Source organism: Eubalaena glacialis, chromosome 6 (assembly GCF_028564815.1).
Source record: "Eubalaena glacialis isolate mEubGla1 chromosome 6, mEubGla1.1.hap2.+ XY, whole genome shotgun sequence".
NCBI classification, from domain to species: domain Eukaryota; kingdom Metazoa; phylum Chordata; class Mammalia; order Artiodactyla; family Balaenidae; genus Eubalaena; species Eubalaena glacialis.
In genome coordinates this window covers 432701-450096 of record NC_083721.1, presented here as the reverse complement: position 1 = coordinate 450096, position 17396 = coordinate 432701, and the positions used below count along the sequence as shown (strand labels likewise).

Sequence of the window (17396 nt, the reverse complement as noted above, 5' to 3'; positions counted from 1 at the left end):
GAAAATCTGAATAAACCTATAACTAGTTAAGAGATTGACTCAGTATTTAAAAACATCTCCCAGCAAAGAAAAATCCAGGATGAGGTGGCTTCACTGGCAAATTCTACCAAACAATTAAAGAAGAACTAACACCAACCCTTCTCAAACTCTTCGAAAACACCGAGGCACAAGGAACACTTCCTAACACCTCTACGAGCCCAGCATTCCCCTGACCTGATACCAAAGCCAGACAAAAACACCACAAGAAAACTAGTGACCAATATCCCTTGTGGATGTTGAAGTAAAAATCCTTAACAAAATACTAGCGAACCAAAATTAAGCAATATACCGAAAAGATTATACACTACCAAGTGTATAATCTCACACTACGAAGTGAGATTTATTCCTGGAATGCAACAAATGAAAATCAATATAATACAACCACATTAATAAACTGAAGGGGAAAAAACCCACACAATCATCTCAATTAATGCAGAGAGAGCATCTGACAAATTCAATACCATTTCATGATAAAAACACTCAATAAATTAGGAAGAGAAGGGAACTTTCTCAAAATGATAAAGACCATATATGAAACACCCACTGCTAACATCATATTCAGTCATGAAAGACAGAAAGCTTTTCCTCTAAGATCAGTAACAAGACAAGAGTGCCCTATCTGCCATTTCTATTCAACACCATATTGAAAGTTATAGCCAGAGCAATTAGACAAGAAAAATAAAAACATCCAAACTGGAAAGGAAGAAGAAAACTATGTGTATTCACAGATGACGGGATCTTATATGTAGAAAATCCTAAGGGATCCACTCAAAAGCTATTACAATAAAAAAAAGTTCAACAAGATTGGAATATAAGGATCAACACCCAAAAATCAATGGCATTTCTATACACGAGCAATGAACATTCTGAAAGTGGAATTGAGGAAACAATTCCGTCTACAATAGCGACAAAAAGAATAATATAATTAGGAACAAATTTAACCAAAGAAACAAAAGACTTGTACAATAAAAATTATAAAACGTTGCTGAAAGAAATTAAGGAAGACATAAACAAATGGAAAGACATCCATGTTCATGGACTGGAAGACTTAATATTGTTAAGATGTCAGTACTACCCAAAGCAAGCTACAGATTCATTGGCATCACCATCAAAATCCCAACATAACTTTCTGCAGAAACAGAAAAACCCATCCTAAAATTCTTATGAAATTTAAAGGGTCTCCAAATAGGGAAACAGTCTTCAAAGAGAAAGTTGAAACAAAGCTGAAGGACTCGCACTTTGTGATTTCAAAACTTACAACTTACTACGAAGTTATAGTAATCAAATTAAAACAATATGGTACTACCATAAAAACAGACATATATGCCAATGGAATACAGAGCCCAGAAAGAAACCCTCACATATATGGTCAACTGATTTTGAACAGGGTGGCAAGACCATTTGAAGGGGAAAGGACAGTCTTTTCAACACTGGTGCTGTGAAAACTGGATACCCACATACAAAAGAACAATGTTGGATCCTTATCTTACACAGTATATAAAAACAAAATCAAAATGGATCAAAAACCTAAATTTAAGAGCTGAAACTATAAAACGCTTAGAAGAAAACCCAGGGGAAAATCTTCACAACATTGGATTTGACAGTGATTTCTTGAATATGATACCAAAAGCACAGGCAACAAAAGAAAAATAGATAAATTGGACTATATAAAAATTTTAAATTTTTGTGCATCAAAGGACACTATCAAAAGAGTGAAAAGACAATCCACAGATTGGGAAAAAAATATTTGCAAATCAAATATTGAAAAAGGATTAGTATCCAGAATATGAAAGAACTCCTACAACTCAACAACAAAAAAATTCAAGAATGGGCAAAGGACTTAAGTAGACATTTCTGTAAAGAAGATACACAAGTGGCCAAAAATTACATGAAAAGATGCTCAACATCATTAGTCATTAGAGAAATGCAAATCAAAACCACAGTGAGTTACCACTTCACACATTATAATGGTTATTATTTAAAAAAACAAAAAAAAGGACAGCAAGTGTTGGCAAGAATGTAGAGAAACTGGAACCCTTGTGCACTGCTGGTGGGGATGCAAAAATGGTGCTGCCGTTGTGGAAAACAGTTTGGCGATTTCTCAAAAAAGTAAAAATAGATCATATGATCTAGTAATTCCACACCTAAACATACACCCATAAGAACTGAAAGGGACTCAAACAGTTATTTGTGCCCCAGTGTTCACAGCAGCATTATTCACAATAGCCAAAAGGTGGAAACACCTTATTAAGCACAGGTGAATAAATAAAATGTGGCATATATACATGTGTATGTGTGTGCATATATTTAACGAAGTATTGTTCAGAAATAGATCTGGAAGTAGACAATGGGATGAATACCCAACACTGTAAATATACTTAATGCCATTGAATTGTGAGCTTAAAAATGGTTAAAATGGTAAATTTTGTTATGTATATTTTACCACAATAAAAAAAAAAAGCCCATGGAAGTCTTACTTATTTTTAGCGCCATCAAATAGAAAGTATGTATCTAATTCTAGTATATAAAAAACTGAACAAACCTATAAACAAGACTGACCCTTTTGTGTAAACTACATTTATACAGGGAAATATCTGGTTGGCCAAAAAGTGCCTTCGGTTTTTAAGTATTGATAATACCCTTTCGTATAATTGTGTCACTTTATATGTACTAGAATTTTTTTAAAAAGTTTGAAATCCTTAAGAAAGTCTGACTTACTAAACTTGACAGATTTTAATTAACTATTAACTCCAAAAGTTGCTTAAGAGTTTAGAAAGATTTTGATTATTAAATTTATCAAGACTAGATGCTTAAAGTGTTCCACAAAATCAGCTTTATAAAATTTATAAGTGTAGTTTGAAATGTCTAAGGAAATTTCATCATGGTGTTAAATGCAAATAGTATAAAATGTTTAAGGGAATTTAATCTGTCAAATTTATAAACTGCGACTTAATCCAAGATCAAGTAAAGTGAGTGTTTTTATTTTTTAACAAAGAACGAACTAATTATTACTAGATTTTTTTTATTACTAGATTTTTTTATCACGTTTAAAGTTTAAAGAAAAACAGGTTTCTAATTTACAACTTTAATAAACCTAATGCTACTCAAAAATCATACACACATAGAAACTACCTGCAAACGACAAACACAGGTCAGGAACGTGAGGGATTATACCCACCAGCGAGCAGGACCGACATTTAAGCCTGTACAAAGGCGTAGCTGTGTTCTCTTGTTGGAGACTGAGAGCAGCTTTATGAGAGGAAGCGTCTGGAGGAAGTGCAGACAGCCTCAGAGCAGGACAGGCACCACACTTACCCCAGGGCTGCGGCTGCGAAGGCCGCCCCAGCGGCGCCAACTTCCTCGCAGTCCCTCTGAAGAACCTCCTGGATGAGCTCATCCACCACCTGCACCAGGTCCTAAGGAGAGGGCAGACGGGGGTCAGGAGCACTGGCTGGGGAAACGCAGCCTCGATCCAGACCCAGCTTATCACCAAGCAGTCCGCCTCCACAGCCTAAGGTACTGAAGGTCTTCACGGAACCAGAGACATCATGGACCATCCCGCCCAGCTCAGAAATCCCTCCAAGACCTCATCACTGAGAGCCGTTTGAAGGCGTCTAATGACCCTTACACGGGGGTCGGCTGTGCGCTCCTGGAAAGGGTTCCTGCTAATAACCAGAGAGGAGCCTTCTGGACATGCCAGGACAAGCCTGCTGCCTGCTCAACGATGGCCATTCAGACGGCCACAGTGCCGCACCCCAACATCACACGTCCCCAGCTTCTGTGGCCCTTCCTCATTCCCCACCTCAGGCCTCCTTGATCCCCCAGTGGGGTGGTGCCCAGTGCCTGCCCAAGCAACGGGGTGGCGAGATCAAGTCACACAACCTGTGTGGTGGGTAGGCCCTGCTCGGCCCCGGGGCCACCTGTCAGAGGCATGCTGACCCCAGGGACACCCCAGGGACACAGACAGTGGTCAGACTGGACATCAGAGGCAGCTGGATGTTTGCCCACGACGGGCTCTCAGAGCCCTGACAGAAAGGTTCCTTACCTCGTCCGAGTACACAGGTGCAGACTCTGGGGGAAGGAGCTCCAGCTGCACGGGGGGCTGCACGGGGGGCTGGAAGAGGCTGGGTGCCATGCTCAAGGGCAGTGCCGGGAGGTGTGGAGGAGAAGCTGGCATAGGGGTGGGCAGGGCCTGAAGGAGGAGAGCCGGAGGGGTCTCGTCCCCCTCCGCACCGCACTCCTCTCCTCTCCCTACACCTGGAAGGAACAGGCAAACGTGGGCACCGAGGACAAGCCCTGGCCACCCTCCCCAAGCAGACCACCACAGGGCGCCTCCTGAGCCACGAGCCGGGGGACCGTGTGCGCTTCACCCGTGGGAACAAAGCACTGTGGCGCCAGGGAGCCGTTCAGGCAGCACCGAGCTGATGTCCGCCGGGCCCCAGGATGAGGCCTCCTAGAGGGGAGCACAGCTGGTGCCCTCCTGAGTCCGCAGCCTCACTCACCCGCCACGTCCAAGCCGGGTCTCTGAGTGCCCATGGGCAGCTCCGCAGCCAGGCTGTCCCCGACGTACTTGTTCTGGGAGTTGAAGCTGCACACGGGGGTGTGACGGGGGACAGGGGGTAACGGCCCTCCATTCATGATCTCCCCAACTGACACCGTCAGCTTCCTGGTAATAAACACCGACTTCCTGGCCTTGGATAAACCCTCTGGTTCCAGGAACGAGGACCGGTTCAGCTCGACACAGCTACACAGACCACAAAGAACCCACGGAGAAGCGTTACACAGGCGAGAGGCCGCCCTTCACCTCCTCAGTGCCCTGCGGTCACTGTGTCGCCAGACGGCCACGTGGAAATGAGGGGAGGCAGCAAAGGCCGAGCCCAAGGCCTGGCCCACGGCATCCACCACCGCCAGCGTTTCCGTCTGACACGGGAGCCACCTGGCCTCACTGTTAGCAGCCCCAGGTGCAGCAACGCTCTCCTACACGCTCCCAGCTCATCCCGCAAGGGCAGGTCTGCAGGGAGCAGACGGGGCCAGGGCTGAGGAGCCAGAGGAGGATGGGTTCAGGGAAACCCCAGATCCGGACACGACAGGCTACACATTATGGAGCCATTTTCTGGGAGAGGGTCCACAAGTTCAACCACGTTCTCAAAACTCTGACTGCAGCAGCAGAGAAGCCCTGACCTGGCCAGAGAGGCCATCTTCAGGGACAGAACAAGGAAGGCCCCAACCTCGACCATCAGGTTCTTGAGTAACTTGGGAAAAGTCAGAAGTCTGAACCCTAAGCTGCTGACGAACAGCGTGTGGCCTGGGGACATCCCCCGCGGTTCTGACCCTCGCCTGCTCCCCGGCACCCCAGGAAGCGGAGCGTGCCTTCTCCAGGGCCTGGCGCCCAGCTGGCACTTCCCAGCCTTCCCAGAATTAAAAGGGAGGAAAGGAGAGAGGCCCGGCGGTGCGGGCCTCGGTGCTTACCCATCGGAGACGGTGAGGCCGTGGCAGCTGAGGAAGTCTGTGGCCTCCTCGCCGTCTCTGAAAAGCAGCATGCGCACCACGCCGTCCAGGGGAAAGGTGGTGGAGCGCTGAGTGCTCGCAGTGTAGGCCACGTTGAGCGCTCGGAGCGCGTCCTTGCGGATCTGAGAGGAGAAGCCGAGCCACTGAGTCGCAGAGGGTCAGGCGCTCCATGACCGCAGACGGCTCAGTCCCTCTGGAAAGCACCCCGGGTCCCAAGCCTAGCGCTCATCGGGCCGTCTGCTCAGCAGAATGCCCAGAAGTGATGCAAAGCAAACAGTGTCACATATGGAAAAGGCTGGGCCATGAAGGCTCTATTTATAAGAAAAACTAGAAAACAAACCACCCACCAGCAGGGCAGGGAGAGTACACTGTGCATCCTCCACTCAACAGAAAGCTGTACAGCTGCTAAAAATTACTGCAGAGATGATGGAATGCCATGGAAAGTGTGTGACGTGAAAGTGAGTAAGAGTCAGAGAGAAAGCTGCTTCACAGCATCACACTGAGCATTCTAAGCACGGGGACAGAGGGAGCCATGAAGGCGCCGACAGGTGAGTCTGCTCCCAGGACTCCGGTGGCCCTGCTCCTCCTCTTCAGTGTGCCTTCACCAGTTCAACCCAGATCAACGGTGTGACTTCAAGGCCGGCATGCACGTCCATGCTGAGTGTCCAACAGCGAACAGACAAGACCCCCGTCCTCACGTAGCTGACGTGGCAGGAGACACCAACATTGAACAAAATGAACGTACAAAATGCACAGTGCGTTTAACGGTGATAGAGTGACAGAAAGAACAGCTGAGGAGGAGGACAGGGAGCGCCCTGCCGAGAAGGGGGCAGCCAAGCCAGGCCCTGCAGGAGGGGAGCACTGTGCACTCGGTGAGCAGGGAGGACAGCAAGCGCAAAGGCCGAGGCAGGCGCGTGCTGGGGGCTGCGGGCGCCGGGGGCGGAGCCAGGGAAGACGGGAGAGGAGACGAGGTCCAGGAGACGATGGGCCACTGTGGGCCACTGCTAGTGAAACACTTTGTCCTTCTAAAGAAAAACACTTAGATTTCTTTTGAGTTTAAAATTATTAAAATGGGTACAAATGGTCGACTATCACTTGTATTTATCAACTGCACAGAGTTCCCCAAGCGGCACATTGTTAGAAATCTTTTCATTTGTTCCAGAATTTCAGTTCTCTTGGAAACTGTCAGATCTGACAGTGAGCAAACTTGCAGAAGACTTTGCCTGGGATGTGATGGTGGGTTTAGTCACTGTTTACAGGAGGACTTGTGACCAAAGAAGAAAAATGACCTGGAGTCACGAAACCAGCCAGGCAGGTTCCCGAGATCTCCCAGGCAACCTCCTCCCCACCCAGCGGCCGCCAGGGGCTCCCAGCAAGGACTCCAGGTGGCATTCTCCCGGCATTCCCCCGCCCCCCGCCCGCCCGCAGCTACGGGACAGCACAGGGGCCTGCTGTGTGAGGTGGGCGTGCAGGCTGCTCTATTATCGTCCCCAAGTGCTTCAGAAGGTGAAGACCTGACTCTGGAAATCTGAGACCAGGAGTTCACACTCCATGCAAATCCTGAGGTAAGAGACTGGTCTTGCCCCGTCTTTGTAACCCCAGTGCAACAAAGAACAGGCACTTTAGATATTTACCGAAATGAATTTAGCAACATCAAACTCACTCCAAAAATGAAGACTGATAACACTAATAAGTTCTAGGTTAGGGGTTTGTGCATGGTTTGCTTTTTGGCTTCTCTGTTTCCATGGAAGATGATAGTTCTGAACGCAAGTTATCATTCTGAAGAGATTTCTCTCATCTGAACCAGAAGAAGAGTATTTCCCACTGCACAGCCTTTCCATCGGTGATCAATGGTGCCAACCCCATAAACAGGTAACAGCAGTATCCCCCCAGGGGCTGCTGCACAAGACTTAGCCCAGGACCCGCTGAGATGCTCCTGTCACAAAGAAGCTCTTAAATGTCACAAGTAGCAACCAGCTTTCGTCAATTCTGCAAGTACAGTGTCAGTACTCACCTGATTAAAGTAACAATGCAGAAGACAAGCGTTCAGATAAGAAGCTGATAGGACCAGTTTGAAAAATCGCACAAAATTATTACTGTTCAATGCAGCAAAAGCCTGAACAGCGAATTTCACCTCAGAGGAGTTTCTAACGGCAGGATGGAACTGCTGCACTTCTCTGTTAATTAAAGGAAATGAAAAGGGTTAGAATTTGATTTTTTTTTTTTTTAATAACAGAATTTTATTTATTTATTTATTTATTTATTTATTTTTGGCTGTGTTGGGTCTTCGTTTCTCTGCGAGGGCTTTCTCTAGCTGCAGCAAGCGGGGGCCACTCTTCATCACGGTGCGCGGGCCTCTCACTATCGCGGCCTCTCTTGTTGCGGAGCACAGGCTCCAGACGCGCAGGCTCAGTAGTTGTGGCTCACGGGCCCAGTTGCTCCTCGGCATGTGAGATCTTCCCGGACCAGGGCCCGAACCCGTGTTCCCTGCATTGGCAGGCACACTCTCAACCACTGCGCCACCAGGGACGCCCCTAGAATTTGATCTTTAATTACACAAAATTTCCATGAAAATAGGTCTGACAATAAAACAGATTTCAACTATACTGAAAAAGAAGGTCTTGATATGGTCACATGTGCCAATATGTTCATGGTTTACCAATGTCAAAGCCACCACTCTTGGGCTGGATTGGTAACAAAGATTTTCTTTAAAAACATGATGAATAATAAAGTAAACAAATTGAAGCAATAATTTAAGAATTGATTTTCAAAGAGTTACTTTAATGCCAACTGACTGCCAGCTGTGTTTGAAGATGTTGTCTAAGAAACAAAGTTTAACTTTGTTTTGTTTATAAATAAACTGATTTGGGGACTTCCCTGATGGTCCAGCGGTTAGGAGTCCGCGCTCTCTCTGCTGAGGGCCCGGGTTCCATCCCTCGTCGGGGAACTAAGATCCCACAAGCCGTGCAGTGTGGCCGAAAAAAAAAAATTATTAATTATTCAAGAATTACTCAAGATAGGGGACAAATGCCCATCATATACGAAAAGACTACACAGCCATTTTCCCTAACTAGTTTATCTCCAAGGTTTAATTTAAAATCAATCACACATCTAGATATTCTGCAAGCTGAAAAAGAGTTTCAGCATAAATAAGGGAAACTTGGGATCCAGTTTACCAACAACAGGAATGGAAGGCTAGTGGACTCTAACATATTTCTCATATAAATGTCTACAGATAGATCAGGGCAAGGTTTAAAATTCATTCTTAGTATCCCACCCTTAGGGCTTCCCTGGTGGCTCAGTGGTTAAGAATCCGCCTGCCAATGCAGGAGACACAGGTTCAAGCCCTGGTCCGGGAAGATCCCACATGCCGCAGAGCAACTAAGCCCGTGCGCCACAACTACTGAGCCCGCGCTCTAGAGCCTGCTAGGCCACAACTACTGAGCCCGCGTGCCACAATTACTGAAGCCCATGCGCCTAGAGCCTGTGCTCCACAACAAGAGAAGTCACTGCAGTGAGAAGCCCGCGCACCGCAATGAAGAGTAGCCCCCGCTCGCCACAACTAGAGGAAGCCCGGGTGCAGCAACGAAGACCCAATGCAGCCAAAAATAAATTTTAAAAAAATTAAATAAATTTTAAAAAAAAGAAAAAAAAAATCCCACCCTTAGCATTTCTGTTTCACACGATTTTTTCCTCTCCTATGACTCAGACCTTTGACGAGGTTTGTGTGCACACGTATATGAGGAAACACGCTGACAGCTCTGACAGGGGACCCTGAGCTTTCCCGTCCTAGTTCACTCGCCTGTTCTGCTCATACAGCAGATTCCTGCCTCGTGCTCTCCCACTGACAAGGAGAAGCTGTCCTCAGGAAGGGCCTGGGGCCCGCTCTGGATGCCCTGGCGCCGGCAGGCATCCCCAGCCTCCTGCTCCCAGCGGCTCAGCTCCAGGGGCTGCACAGCTGAGCCCAGCTTTCTCACTGACGTCCCAGCGTTCGACACCAGAGAAAACTCAGTGCTCCCAGCACCGCTAATCCTAAGTGCTCTCTTCCTGGTTAAACCCTGCCTTTCCCTATGGCTTAGGCTGGCTTCTGAACTGGGAAGTTCACCTTAGGATGTCCCCCTTGTTGAGATTGAGCAGAACGTTGTAGCCCTGGAACTCTGCTTCACTGGCACAGAACACGCCCTTGTTTCTCAGGTCTTGGTACATTTCCTTCAGACTCTGAAGGCACTTGGTCATGTTCTCATTGTTGATCTTGGCATCAAAGGAGGACATGGGCTCCTCACACATGAAGTGAGCACAGTGGATGTGAAACCGGGTGCACTTCTCAATCAGAGACACCGTCACTGGGTCACACAGGTGCTGCTGCGTGATGTCCTGGACACGAGTGAGGCGGAAAATTACACATGCGCGTGCGCTGTGCGCACACACGCACACACACCTTACATACACGTTTCTCGTACACACACAGATCTCATTAACGTATTCCCAGACATAAGAATCGACCATTAGAAAAATCATGCTTATTACCTGAATTTCTCAGATTTCAATTTGAAACAAAGCCCATAAAGTACATTTTAACAGGACTTTGTAATGATTTTAAGTAACAGTGTATTTTTTGTTACAGATGAAATGTAACTGAGTAAAATGACAAGAACTCTCACTTTCACTCTGGACTTCACAAGTGGCCGATACCTTCCGTATGCCCCGCGTGCGGTTCCACACGAAGTCGTACCAGTCCCGCAGGCTGCCCTCCTTCTGGTCCATGATCTGGGTCACCAGGTAGTCCATGGTCCTGCTGAGCACCACCGACGGACGCAGCTCGTGCGGCAGGGGCTCCTCCTGGTCTGCTGAGGAGCGGCTGTACTCCTTCACGGCTGCCGCGTGGTCCACCTGAGGGCAGGGAATAGGGATGAGCGGCTGGGTGGCAAGTGTTAGGCCAGCCTCCCAGCTGCTGCGCCCGAAAATGGGGAAAATCACACATACACGCTTAAATAAGGTCAATACTACAGAATACAATTTTAAAACGTAAAATTTCTCTTTGAAGGTAACAAAATTCAAAGACAAAGTAGAGAAACTTGCTTTTGGCAAACATGACAAGAAGTGAAGATAAGAGGCTATCACATCAACACACACAGGAATTTTAGTGAAGACACACCTGTTTGGCTCCAAGCACAGAGGTGTGACAGGTAAAGGACGTTAAAGATTCTAAAAGGTCTCAGCCACGCTCAAACACCAGATTAAGTCTACACGGACCAGAAACGGAGCCGGCAGCGAGGAGGGCGAGGAGGGGCAGGGGAGCAGCAGGGCCTCGGAAGGCCCTCAAGAGTCTGGAGCTGCATCTTCCACCTGCGAGAAGAGGCTGAAGAGGTGCGGCCGAGGGTGGAGCAGAGACGCCCATAAGCCCAGGCCCTGGGCACCGGCTGTGAGCTGTCACCACCGTCTCCTGGGGCAGGAGCGCTGGGCCTTTGCCTTGACAACTGCTGCCTAGCTGGGGACCCTGAGTCAGGCGAAGGCCGCTGTGTGACACCACTGGCCAGGAAAGGAGCAGAAGCCCGCAAGCAAAATTAACAGAGAGCAAAAGAATCTAAAATGGTGCAGATTTCTGGGGAAACAATTGGGAACGTGCACTGACACATATTCAGGAACCTTAAGAAAGGTCACACATCTGATACAGCACTTCATGCGTAGGATCCGTCAGAAGGAAGGAAGCTGAATACCTTAGAGGCATTACACACAGCATGCCCAACAGAATTCTTAATAACACTGAAAAATCAGAAACAGCCTAATGATTGCAAAATGGGGAGTTTGGACAGAGCTACGTAATCAAATAATATGCCTACATTCAAAATTTTGAACGCTTATAAAGAGTTTACCATAACAAAAGAAAATGCTCATGATAAAATTTTAAGTGAAAAAAATTCATACAAAATCATACCTAGAGCATCATCTCAAATGCACAAAATATAAACATAAAAAAGGACAGGAATAAAACTGTGAAAAGAAAAAATGGGAAAATTTTTTTTTAATTTATGAAACAAATCTGTATCTATTTCTTTAGGGAACCATGTGGTCCAGTCACCTTACGCAAGACTGCTTCCTACACACCTCACAATGCAGACAATGGAACACGACTGTTCATAGCACATCCCCACTGCCCTCTAGAAAAGTAAACACCAGACCAAATATGTACAGAAAGGACCAGTGCAGCCTTCCCTCCCCTGCCCACGCCCCTCCACCCCAGTGATTAGTACGGACAGCAGCCTGGAGAGCACCCTGGGGGCGTGGCGCTCTACCTGGTCAGTGCCTGGGACCACTTCAAACACACTAAGCTGGCTCCGGGTCTCCCGCATGTATCGCTCCTTCTCGGGACACATATCCGGGCACGTCCCAACAAAAGTCCTCGCTTTGTCCAGGTCGGTCCTTTTCACCCGAGCTGAAGGCGTCAAGTAAAAAGAATGCACCACACAGTTACTAGGAAGCCAGAGAAGTGCACTTTCATAATGATAAAAGGAGAAATAAAAATAAACATCAAACTACAAAGGAAAAGAAAGAAATCTTAAAAACACTGGGCCTTAGAGAAAGGAAAGCGCAGCCTACCACACCACGTGACAGGCCATCGAGGCCCATGAAGACCCTCCAGAGCTTCTGCCCTTTCCAGATGGGTCTCCTATAATGACCTCAATGACACACAATCATGCTGCAGTATTTTTGTTAAAAGGATCAATTTGTTAAATGAAAATATTCAAAATTTGCCAGTATTCTAAAACTCTCAGCATTTCATCATGTTTTTAGTATAACAGGAATCCCATAATGGAAGTTAGCTGGGTCCTGACCTAAATAAACCACTATGATGACCCACAGAATTAAACAGTTAACAAAAGTATCCTTTAAATGAAATGGAATGCAACCTAAAATTGAAAACATTCACATCTTATTTTTATTTTTAAAAATTCCAATATCTAGTAATAATTTTTTTTTGGAATACAAAAATCACATGTCAATGACATAATGTATGATGGCAGGTTTTACTACCATGTTAAGGAGACACTGTGATTATGCCATTACAGCCTCTCCACAGAGGAAAAGCCTACAGGTTAAACTTACTTTTGAAAACACTTTGCAGAGAAGGGTACACGTGCTGTTTTATTTTTGGTCACTGGACATACTGCTTGGTGTTAATAGGACACTTGCTTTTTGAGTAGGTTTTAAATACATTCGCGTGGTTCAACATTCCAAAGGTGTAACAATGTCCAAGACTGGACGCCCCCCCGCCCCTTGCTCCCCTGTCCTGACCGTCAGCGTGAGCGATCCTTTCTCACCTCCATGACTTTTACACACACATAAGCAAGTACGCTTACGTATTTACGGACACACACACACTTCCCCCTTTTCTGTACACAACTGGTAGACATTTCCCACGCCTTGCTTTTTCCACTTCACAATAAATACTGATCATTTTTCCATAAAGAAATCCCAGTCTTCTTTCAGGCTATTTAGAATCCCACTGTATGGACAGTCAGTTTCCAATCTCTGTCATCACAAACCACCTTGTGAGTGAATCGCACACACGTGGGGTAGTCTGTGGGACGCACTCCTGGAAGTGGAATTCTGGGTCAAAGGCATGAGTGTCCCCAAGCCTGAAGACACTGCCAACTTGTCTCCCCCGGAGCAGCCTGCACAAGGATGCAGCGCTGGGGACCGATGGGGAGATGCCGCCCTAGCGGGTGTGGTTTGCATCTCTCAATCTCTTGATGCTGCGTGACGGACCGAGAGCATCTGCATCTTTCCATTTCTATTTTCCATGTTTAAGAGCCAACTCTTTTTTTTTTTTTCAGCCACACCGAGCAGCTTGCGGGATCTTAGTTCCCCGACCAGGGATTGAACCCAGGCCCTCGGCAGTGAAAGCAGCGAGTCCTAACCACTGGACCACCAGGGAAGTCCCAAGAGCTCTTGACACTTCCTTTTCTGAACCTCTCAGACCTTACTCGTTTTTCTACTGGATTTGGTCTTTTTCATACTGACTCTACAGGACTTTCTGTATCTGGGAAATCAGCCCTTTGTCTGTGATGAGCTACAGATTTTATCCCTGGATTGACATCTTTTGTAGTTTTATTTGTGGTGATTTTTGTTAAATAGGAAGTTGTAATTTTTTTAATGTGTGTTTTCTCAATATCTAAAAACTGCCCTTTTAAATTATTTAATCTAGCGTGGATCAATGGTTGGCTTTCTTCTGAAAATAAAATTACATTACAAACACATCTGCACTATTCACTGCCTCAGGAGACTCGAAGGCAATCGAGATCATACGTGCAGACTCAACGGCAGTGGAGCCCACAGACGGAGGTCACCCCTTCCCTCATGGCTCCCGAGAAGACCGCCTCAGCCGAGACGCAGCCCCGTACCTTGCCGCATGACTCGGTCCCTCTGGTCAAGCAGGCGGTACTTCTCCTCGGATGTCTCAGCCACAGTACCCATCAGGGCACTGAGAGACGACACACACGGCCCAAGACCCTCGGAGCCCTCGGAGCCCTCGTCAAACGGGTCTCCCTCAAATTGAGGAGGCTTCAGAAGACTCGGCTTCTTCACTGGAGAGCTACAAGGAAGATGACATGCTAAGAGCTGTGTGTCCATCAGGCATTCGGATCATTTCCACATCCGAACACTTCCCTTATCCTCCAAGATGCCCTGCTCCTCTACAGCTGGGAAGCCCAGCGCTGAAGAGGCGGCCTTGACGACGCTGGCGGTGACCGTGAAGGCCTTACTCATGCTGCACGTAATTCGTGTTCTTCAAAAGTGAGATGCCCCCATTTAAACAGCTGAAATGAATTACCTGTAGATTTCTCTCTCAAAGAAATGAAACTAAGAGTGGAATAAAAGAACGTTTTAACACCATGAGGAAATACCATGCCTACACGTTTTCATACACAGCTCCCCTTCAGTAGAAGGATGTACTAAAAAGAACCGGGCGTTCTCAGTCAGCTTCCCCATTTTCTAGCTGGCTTTCAACATTCCATGAACTTGAATGTCAAAGAAGATGTAAGGAATGGAAAAAACAAAAGCAAATCCGCAACTAAACTGTTGACTGCAAAACGTGAGGAAAACTATATTGACCAAAACGTGCAAAACGTGAGGAAAACTATATTGACCAAAATATGTGAAGAAGGATTGAACAGAAGCAGGCCTGATGTGAAAAGGAAGGTGAGGTCACACAGGAGTCTGAGGCCACAAGCCAAGGGGAGGGAGGGAGGGAGGAGCCTTTGGGAACAGAGATTCCACACACACAGGGAGGTCTCTGAAGTGCACACCGAGTGCCAGACCTGGCCTGAGAGCTGTGCACACGGCTGCACAGTTATAACGATTGCTAGAAGCGATTATTAGGAACACGTGGTTTACAGCCAATTAGACGTTTTAAGGGGAAAAGTGATTGCCTATACATGTATACATCAGACGGACTGCACGACAGCAACTGCGTGGGCTGTGGGACTGAGGGAGGTGAGGGGCCCGGGCCTCTTCAGGGCCGCCTCCCTCTTCCCCTTCCGCAGGCCCTCTTCCCATCCTTCAGCCCCTACTCAGGTGTCAGCATATCACCCACTTCCCTTTCATGCTCTGTCATGATGGCTATGAAATCCCTCCTGTTTAGTGATAGTAGAAGTCACAGAACCCACTTGCCCTGTAAAACACAGGCATTTGGAAGGACCAGCCACACCTTTTATTCAGGCTGCCGGCTGCAGCCCTGGCCACGGGCTTGCCAAGAGGGGAGTGCTGAAAAGGTGTGTCCTCGGTGCCCGGGCCAGCTTCACCGTCACCTGGCTGCTTCTCCTTGAGGGAAAAGGGTTTCTTGTTGGGACCTGAGGACACAAGAGTCAGAACAGAGTTTATGATATCACAAGTCACTCGACACTGGACTTTACTTTTTCTTGAAAAAGTAATATTGTAATTGTGACAGGATGTTACAAAGGATCCCAAGGAAATATTACAAGGCAGCCCCACCCCACCCCCACCCCACTCAAAGCTCGAAGGCCTTGCACACAAAGCAGCAGAGACTGTGCAAAGATCAACTGAAAACTCACTTGTTTTTTTCTTGTGCCAGAAGATGGCCATATCCTTATGCAAACCTTTCCCCTTCTTCCTAGCCAGGGCTGCAGATGCCTGGAAAACAGTCCACAACACAAAGTACGAGGACATCAGGAGGCCAAAGGGAATGAAGCTCTCAAATGCAAGTAGCAGAATTCTATACAGCAGAGCTACACCTCTGCCAGCCACATGTTCTGACCACACCATCCGCCTTCAGCCCCGGCAGCCACAGCCCTCACCTACCTTCCTATCTCACAAGCATGTATTTGCCCTTCTCCTTTTCGAAATTAATCACTTAACCGTGATAGAACCCATGAACTTGGCCTTACTGGCATTTGGTGAGATGAGTCTCACCAGCTGACTTCCTGTACGGGAACAGAAAGACTGCCAAGTCACTTAAACCCAAAAGGAAGCTGCAGAATGACACACATGGGGTACAATTTATCATAAAATATACATACACAAAACCAACTATATGTTAGTATACATATAGATGTACCTATGAAAATGTTTAGGAAAACACTCACCACGCTAGATAATGGTGTTTGCTCTAACGGGAGATGGGGGTGATGAAGGACCTCAACTTTCCATTATCAATGAACTGCTTACAAAGACAATGTATTTATATATTTTATTTTTTAATGTATTTTTTTAGGGTTCAGCTGGAAGAAAAAGCACATTGCAATAGCTAGAAAATAACTTTAAAAAAATGAGGATTGCTGTATGACCCAGCAATTCCACTCCTAAGTATATACCCAACAGAATTGAAAGCAGGGTCTTGAGGAGATATTTGCACACCGTATTCATGGCTGCATTATTCACAATACACAAAAGGTGGAAACAACCCACATCCATGGACAGATGAATAGATAAACAAAATGTGGTAACACCCATACAATGGAATAAAAGAATGAAATATAACCACATGAATGAACCTTGAAGACATTATGCTAACTGAAATAAGCCAGACACAAAAGGACAAATACTGCATGATTCCACTTATCTGAAGTATCTAGAACAGGCACATTCATAGAGCTAGAAAGTAGATGAGAGGCTTAATGGTTACAGAGTTTCTGTTTGAGAGGATGAAAAAGTTCTGGAACTAGATACTGTGATGGCTGTATAACATTGTGAATGTAATTAATGCTGCTAAATTGAAAAAAAATCAACAGAAGGGAATAAATAGCAAAACCCCTAAAACTGCACATATATTTTGGCACAGAACTTCCACTCTCAGGAATTTAAACAAAGGATATATTCAGAAATATATGCACAAAAATGTCCACAAACAGAAAGTTGGCCAAGTAGGTAAACAGGACAGAATGCCATGTAGCACTTAACAACCCCATTCTCATCTACACCGTTCATGGATTTCAGAAGCTACTAAAGATCACCACATGAAGAGGTTACCAAACAGTGTATGTGGTTGTGATCCCATTTGTGTAAAAACAATGTGACTATAAATTTACAAAGACGTCTACCATAATCTTCATAGTTGATATCTCAGAGGATAGAACTATGGGTGATTTTGTGCCCCCTGCCATAGGACTTTCTGGGTTTTTTCCCTATGTTGACAGGTAATACTTCTATCATTTAAAAAAGTATGAAAACATGCTTTCTAAATTTTTATAGAACGTAATTTTTCCCCACAAGGATATTCAGAAAAAATAACAAAATATATAAAGCTACATAATGTGAGCAGCTCATGTAAATGTACACCCTACAACCAATGTGTTATGTGTATATGTGCATATACACAAATTTAAAGTCAAGGT

At 46.1% G+C, this 17396-nt stretch overlaps 1 protein-coding gene across 2 annotated transcripts in view; it reads right to left on the bottom strand.

Moving 5' to 3' along the window:
* Positions 1 to 17396, bottom strand: part of MCM3AP (minichromosome maintenance complex component 3 associated protein) — a 42354-nt gene that overhangs the window by 21779 nt on the left and 3179 nt on the right. For both annotated transcript variants that reach the window (XM_061193766.1, XM_061193765.1), the window contains exons 4-14: positions 15618 to 15696; positions 15254 to 15395; positions 13950 to 14140; positions 11841 to 11980; positions 10240 to 10437; positions 9653 to 9921; positions 7562 to 7724; positions 5509 to 5669; positions 4542 to 4783; positions 4085 to 4296; positions 3355 to 3455 (exon numbers count right to left, since the gene is read on the bottom strand). In XM_061193766.1, the coding sequence (XP_061049749.1) occupies positions 3355 to 3455; positions 4085 to 4296; positions 4542 to 4783; positions 5509 to 5669; positions 7562 to 7724; positions 9653 to 9921; positions 10240 to 10437; positions 11841 to 11980; positions 13950 to 14140; positions 15254 to 15395; positions 15618 to 15696 (1898 nt within the window). The remainder of the gene's footprint in view (positions 1 to 3354; positions 3456 to 4084; positions 4297 to 4541; positions 4784 to 5508; positions 5670 to 7561; positions 7725 to 9652; positions 9922 to 10239; positions 10438 to 11840; positions 11981 to 13949; positions 14141 to 15253; positions 15396 to 15617; positions 15697 to 17396) is intronic.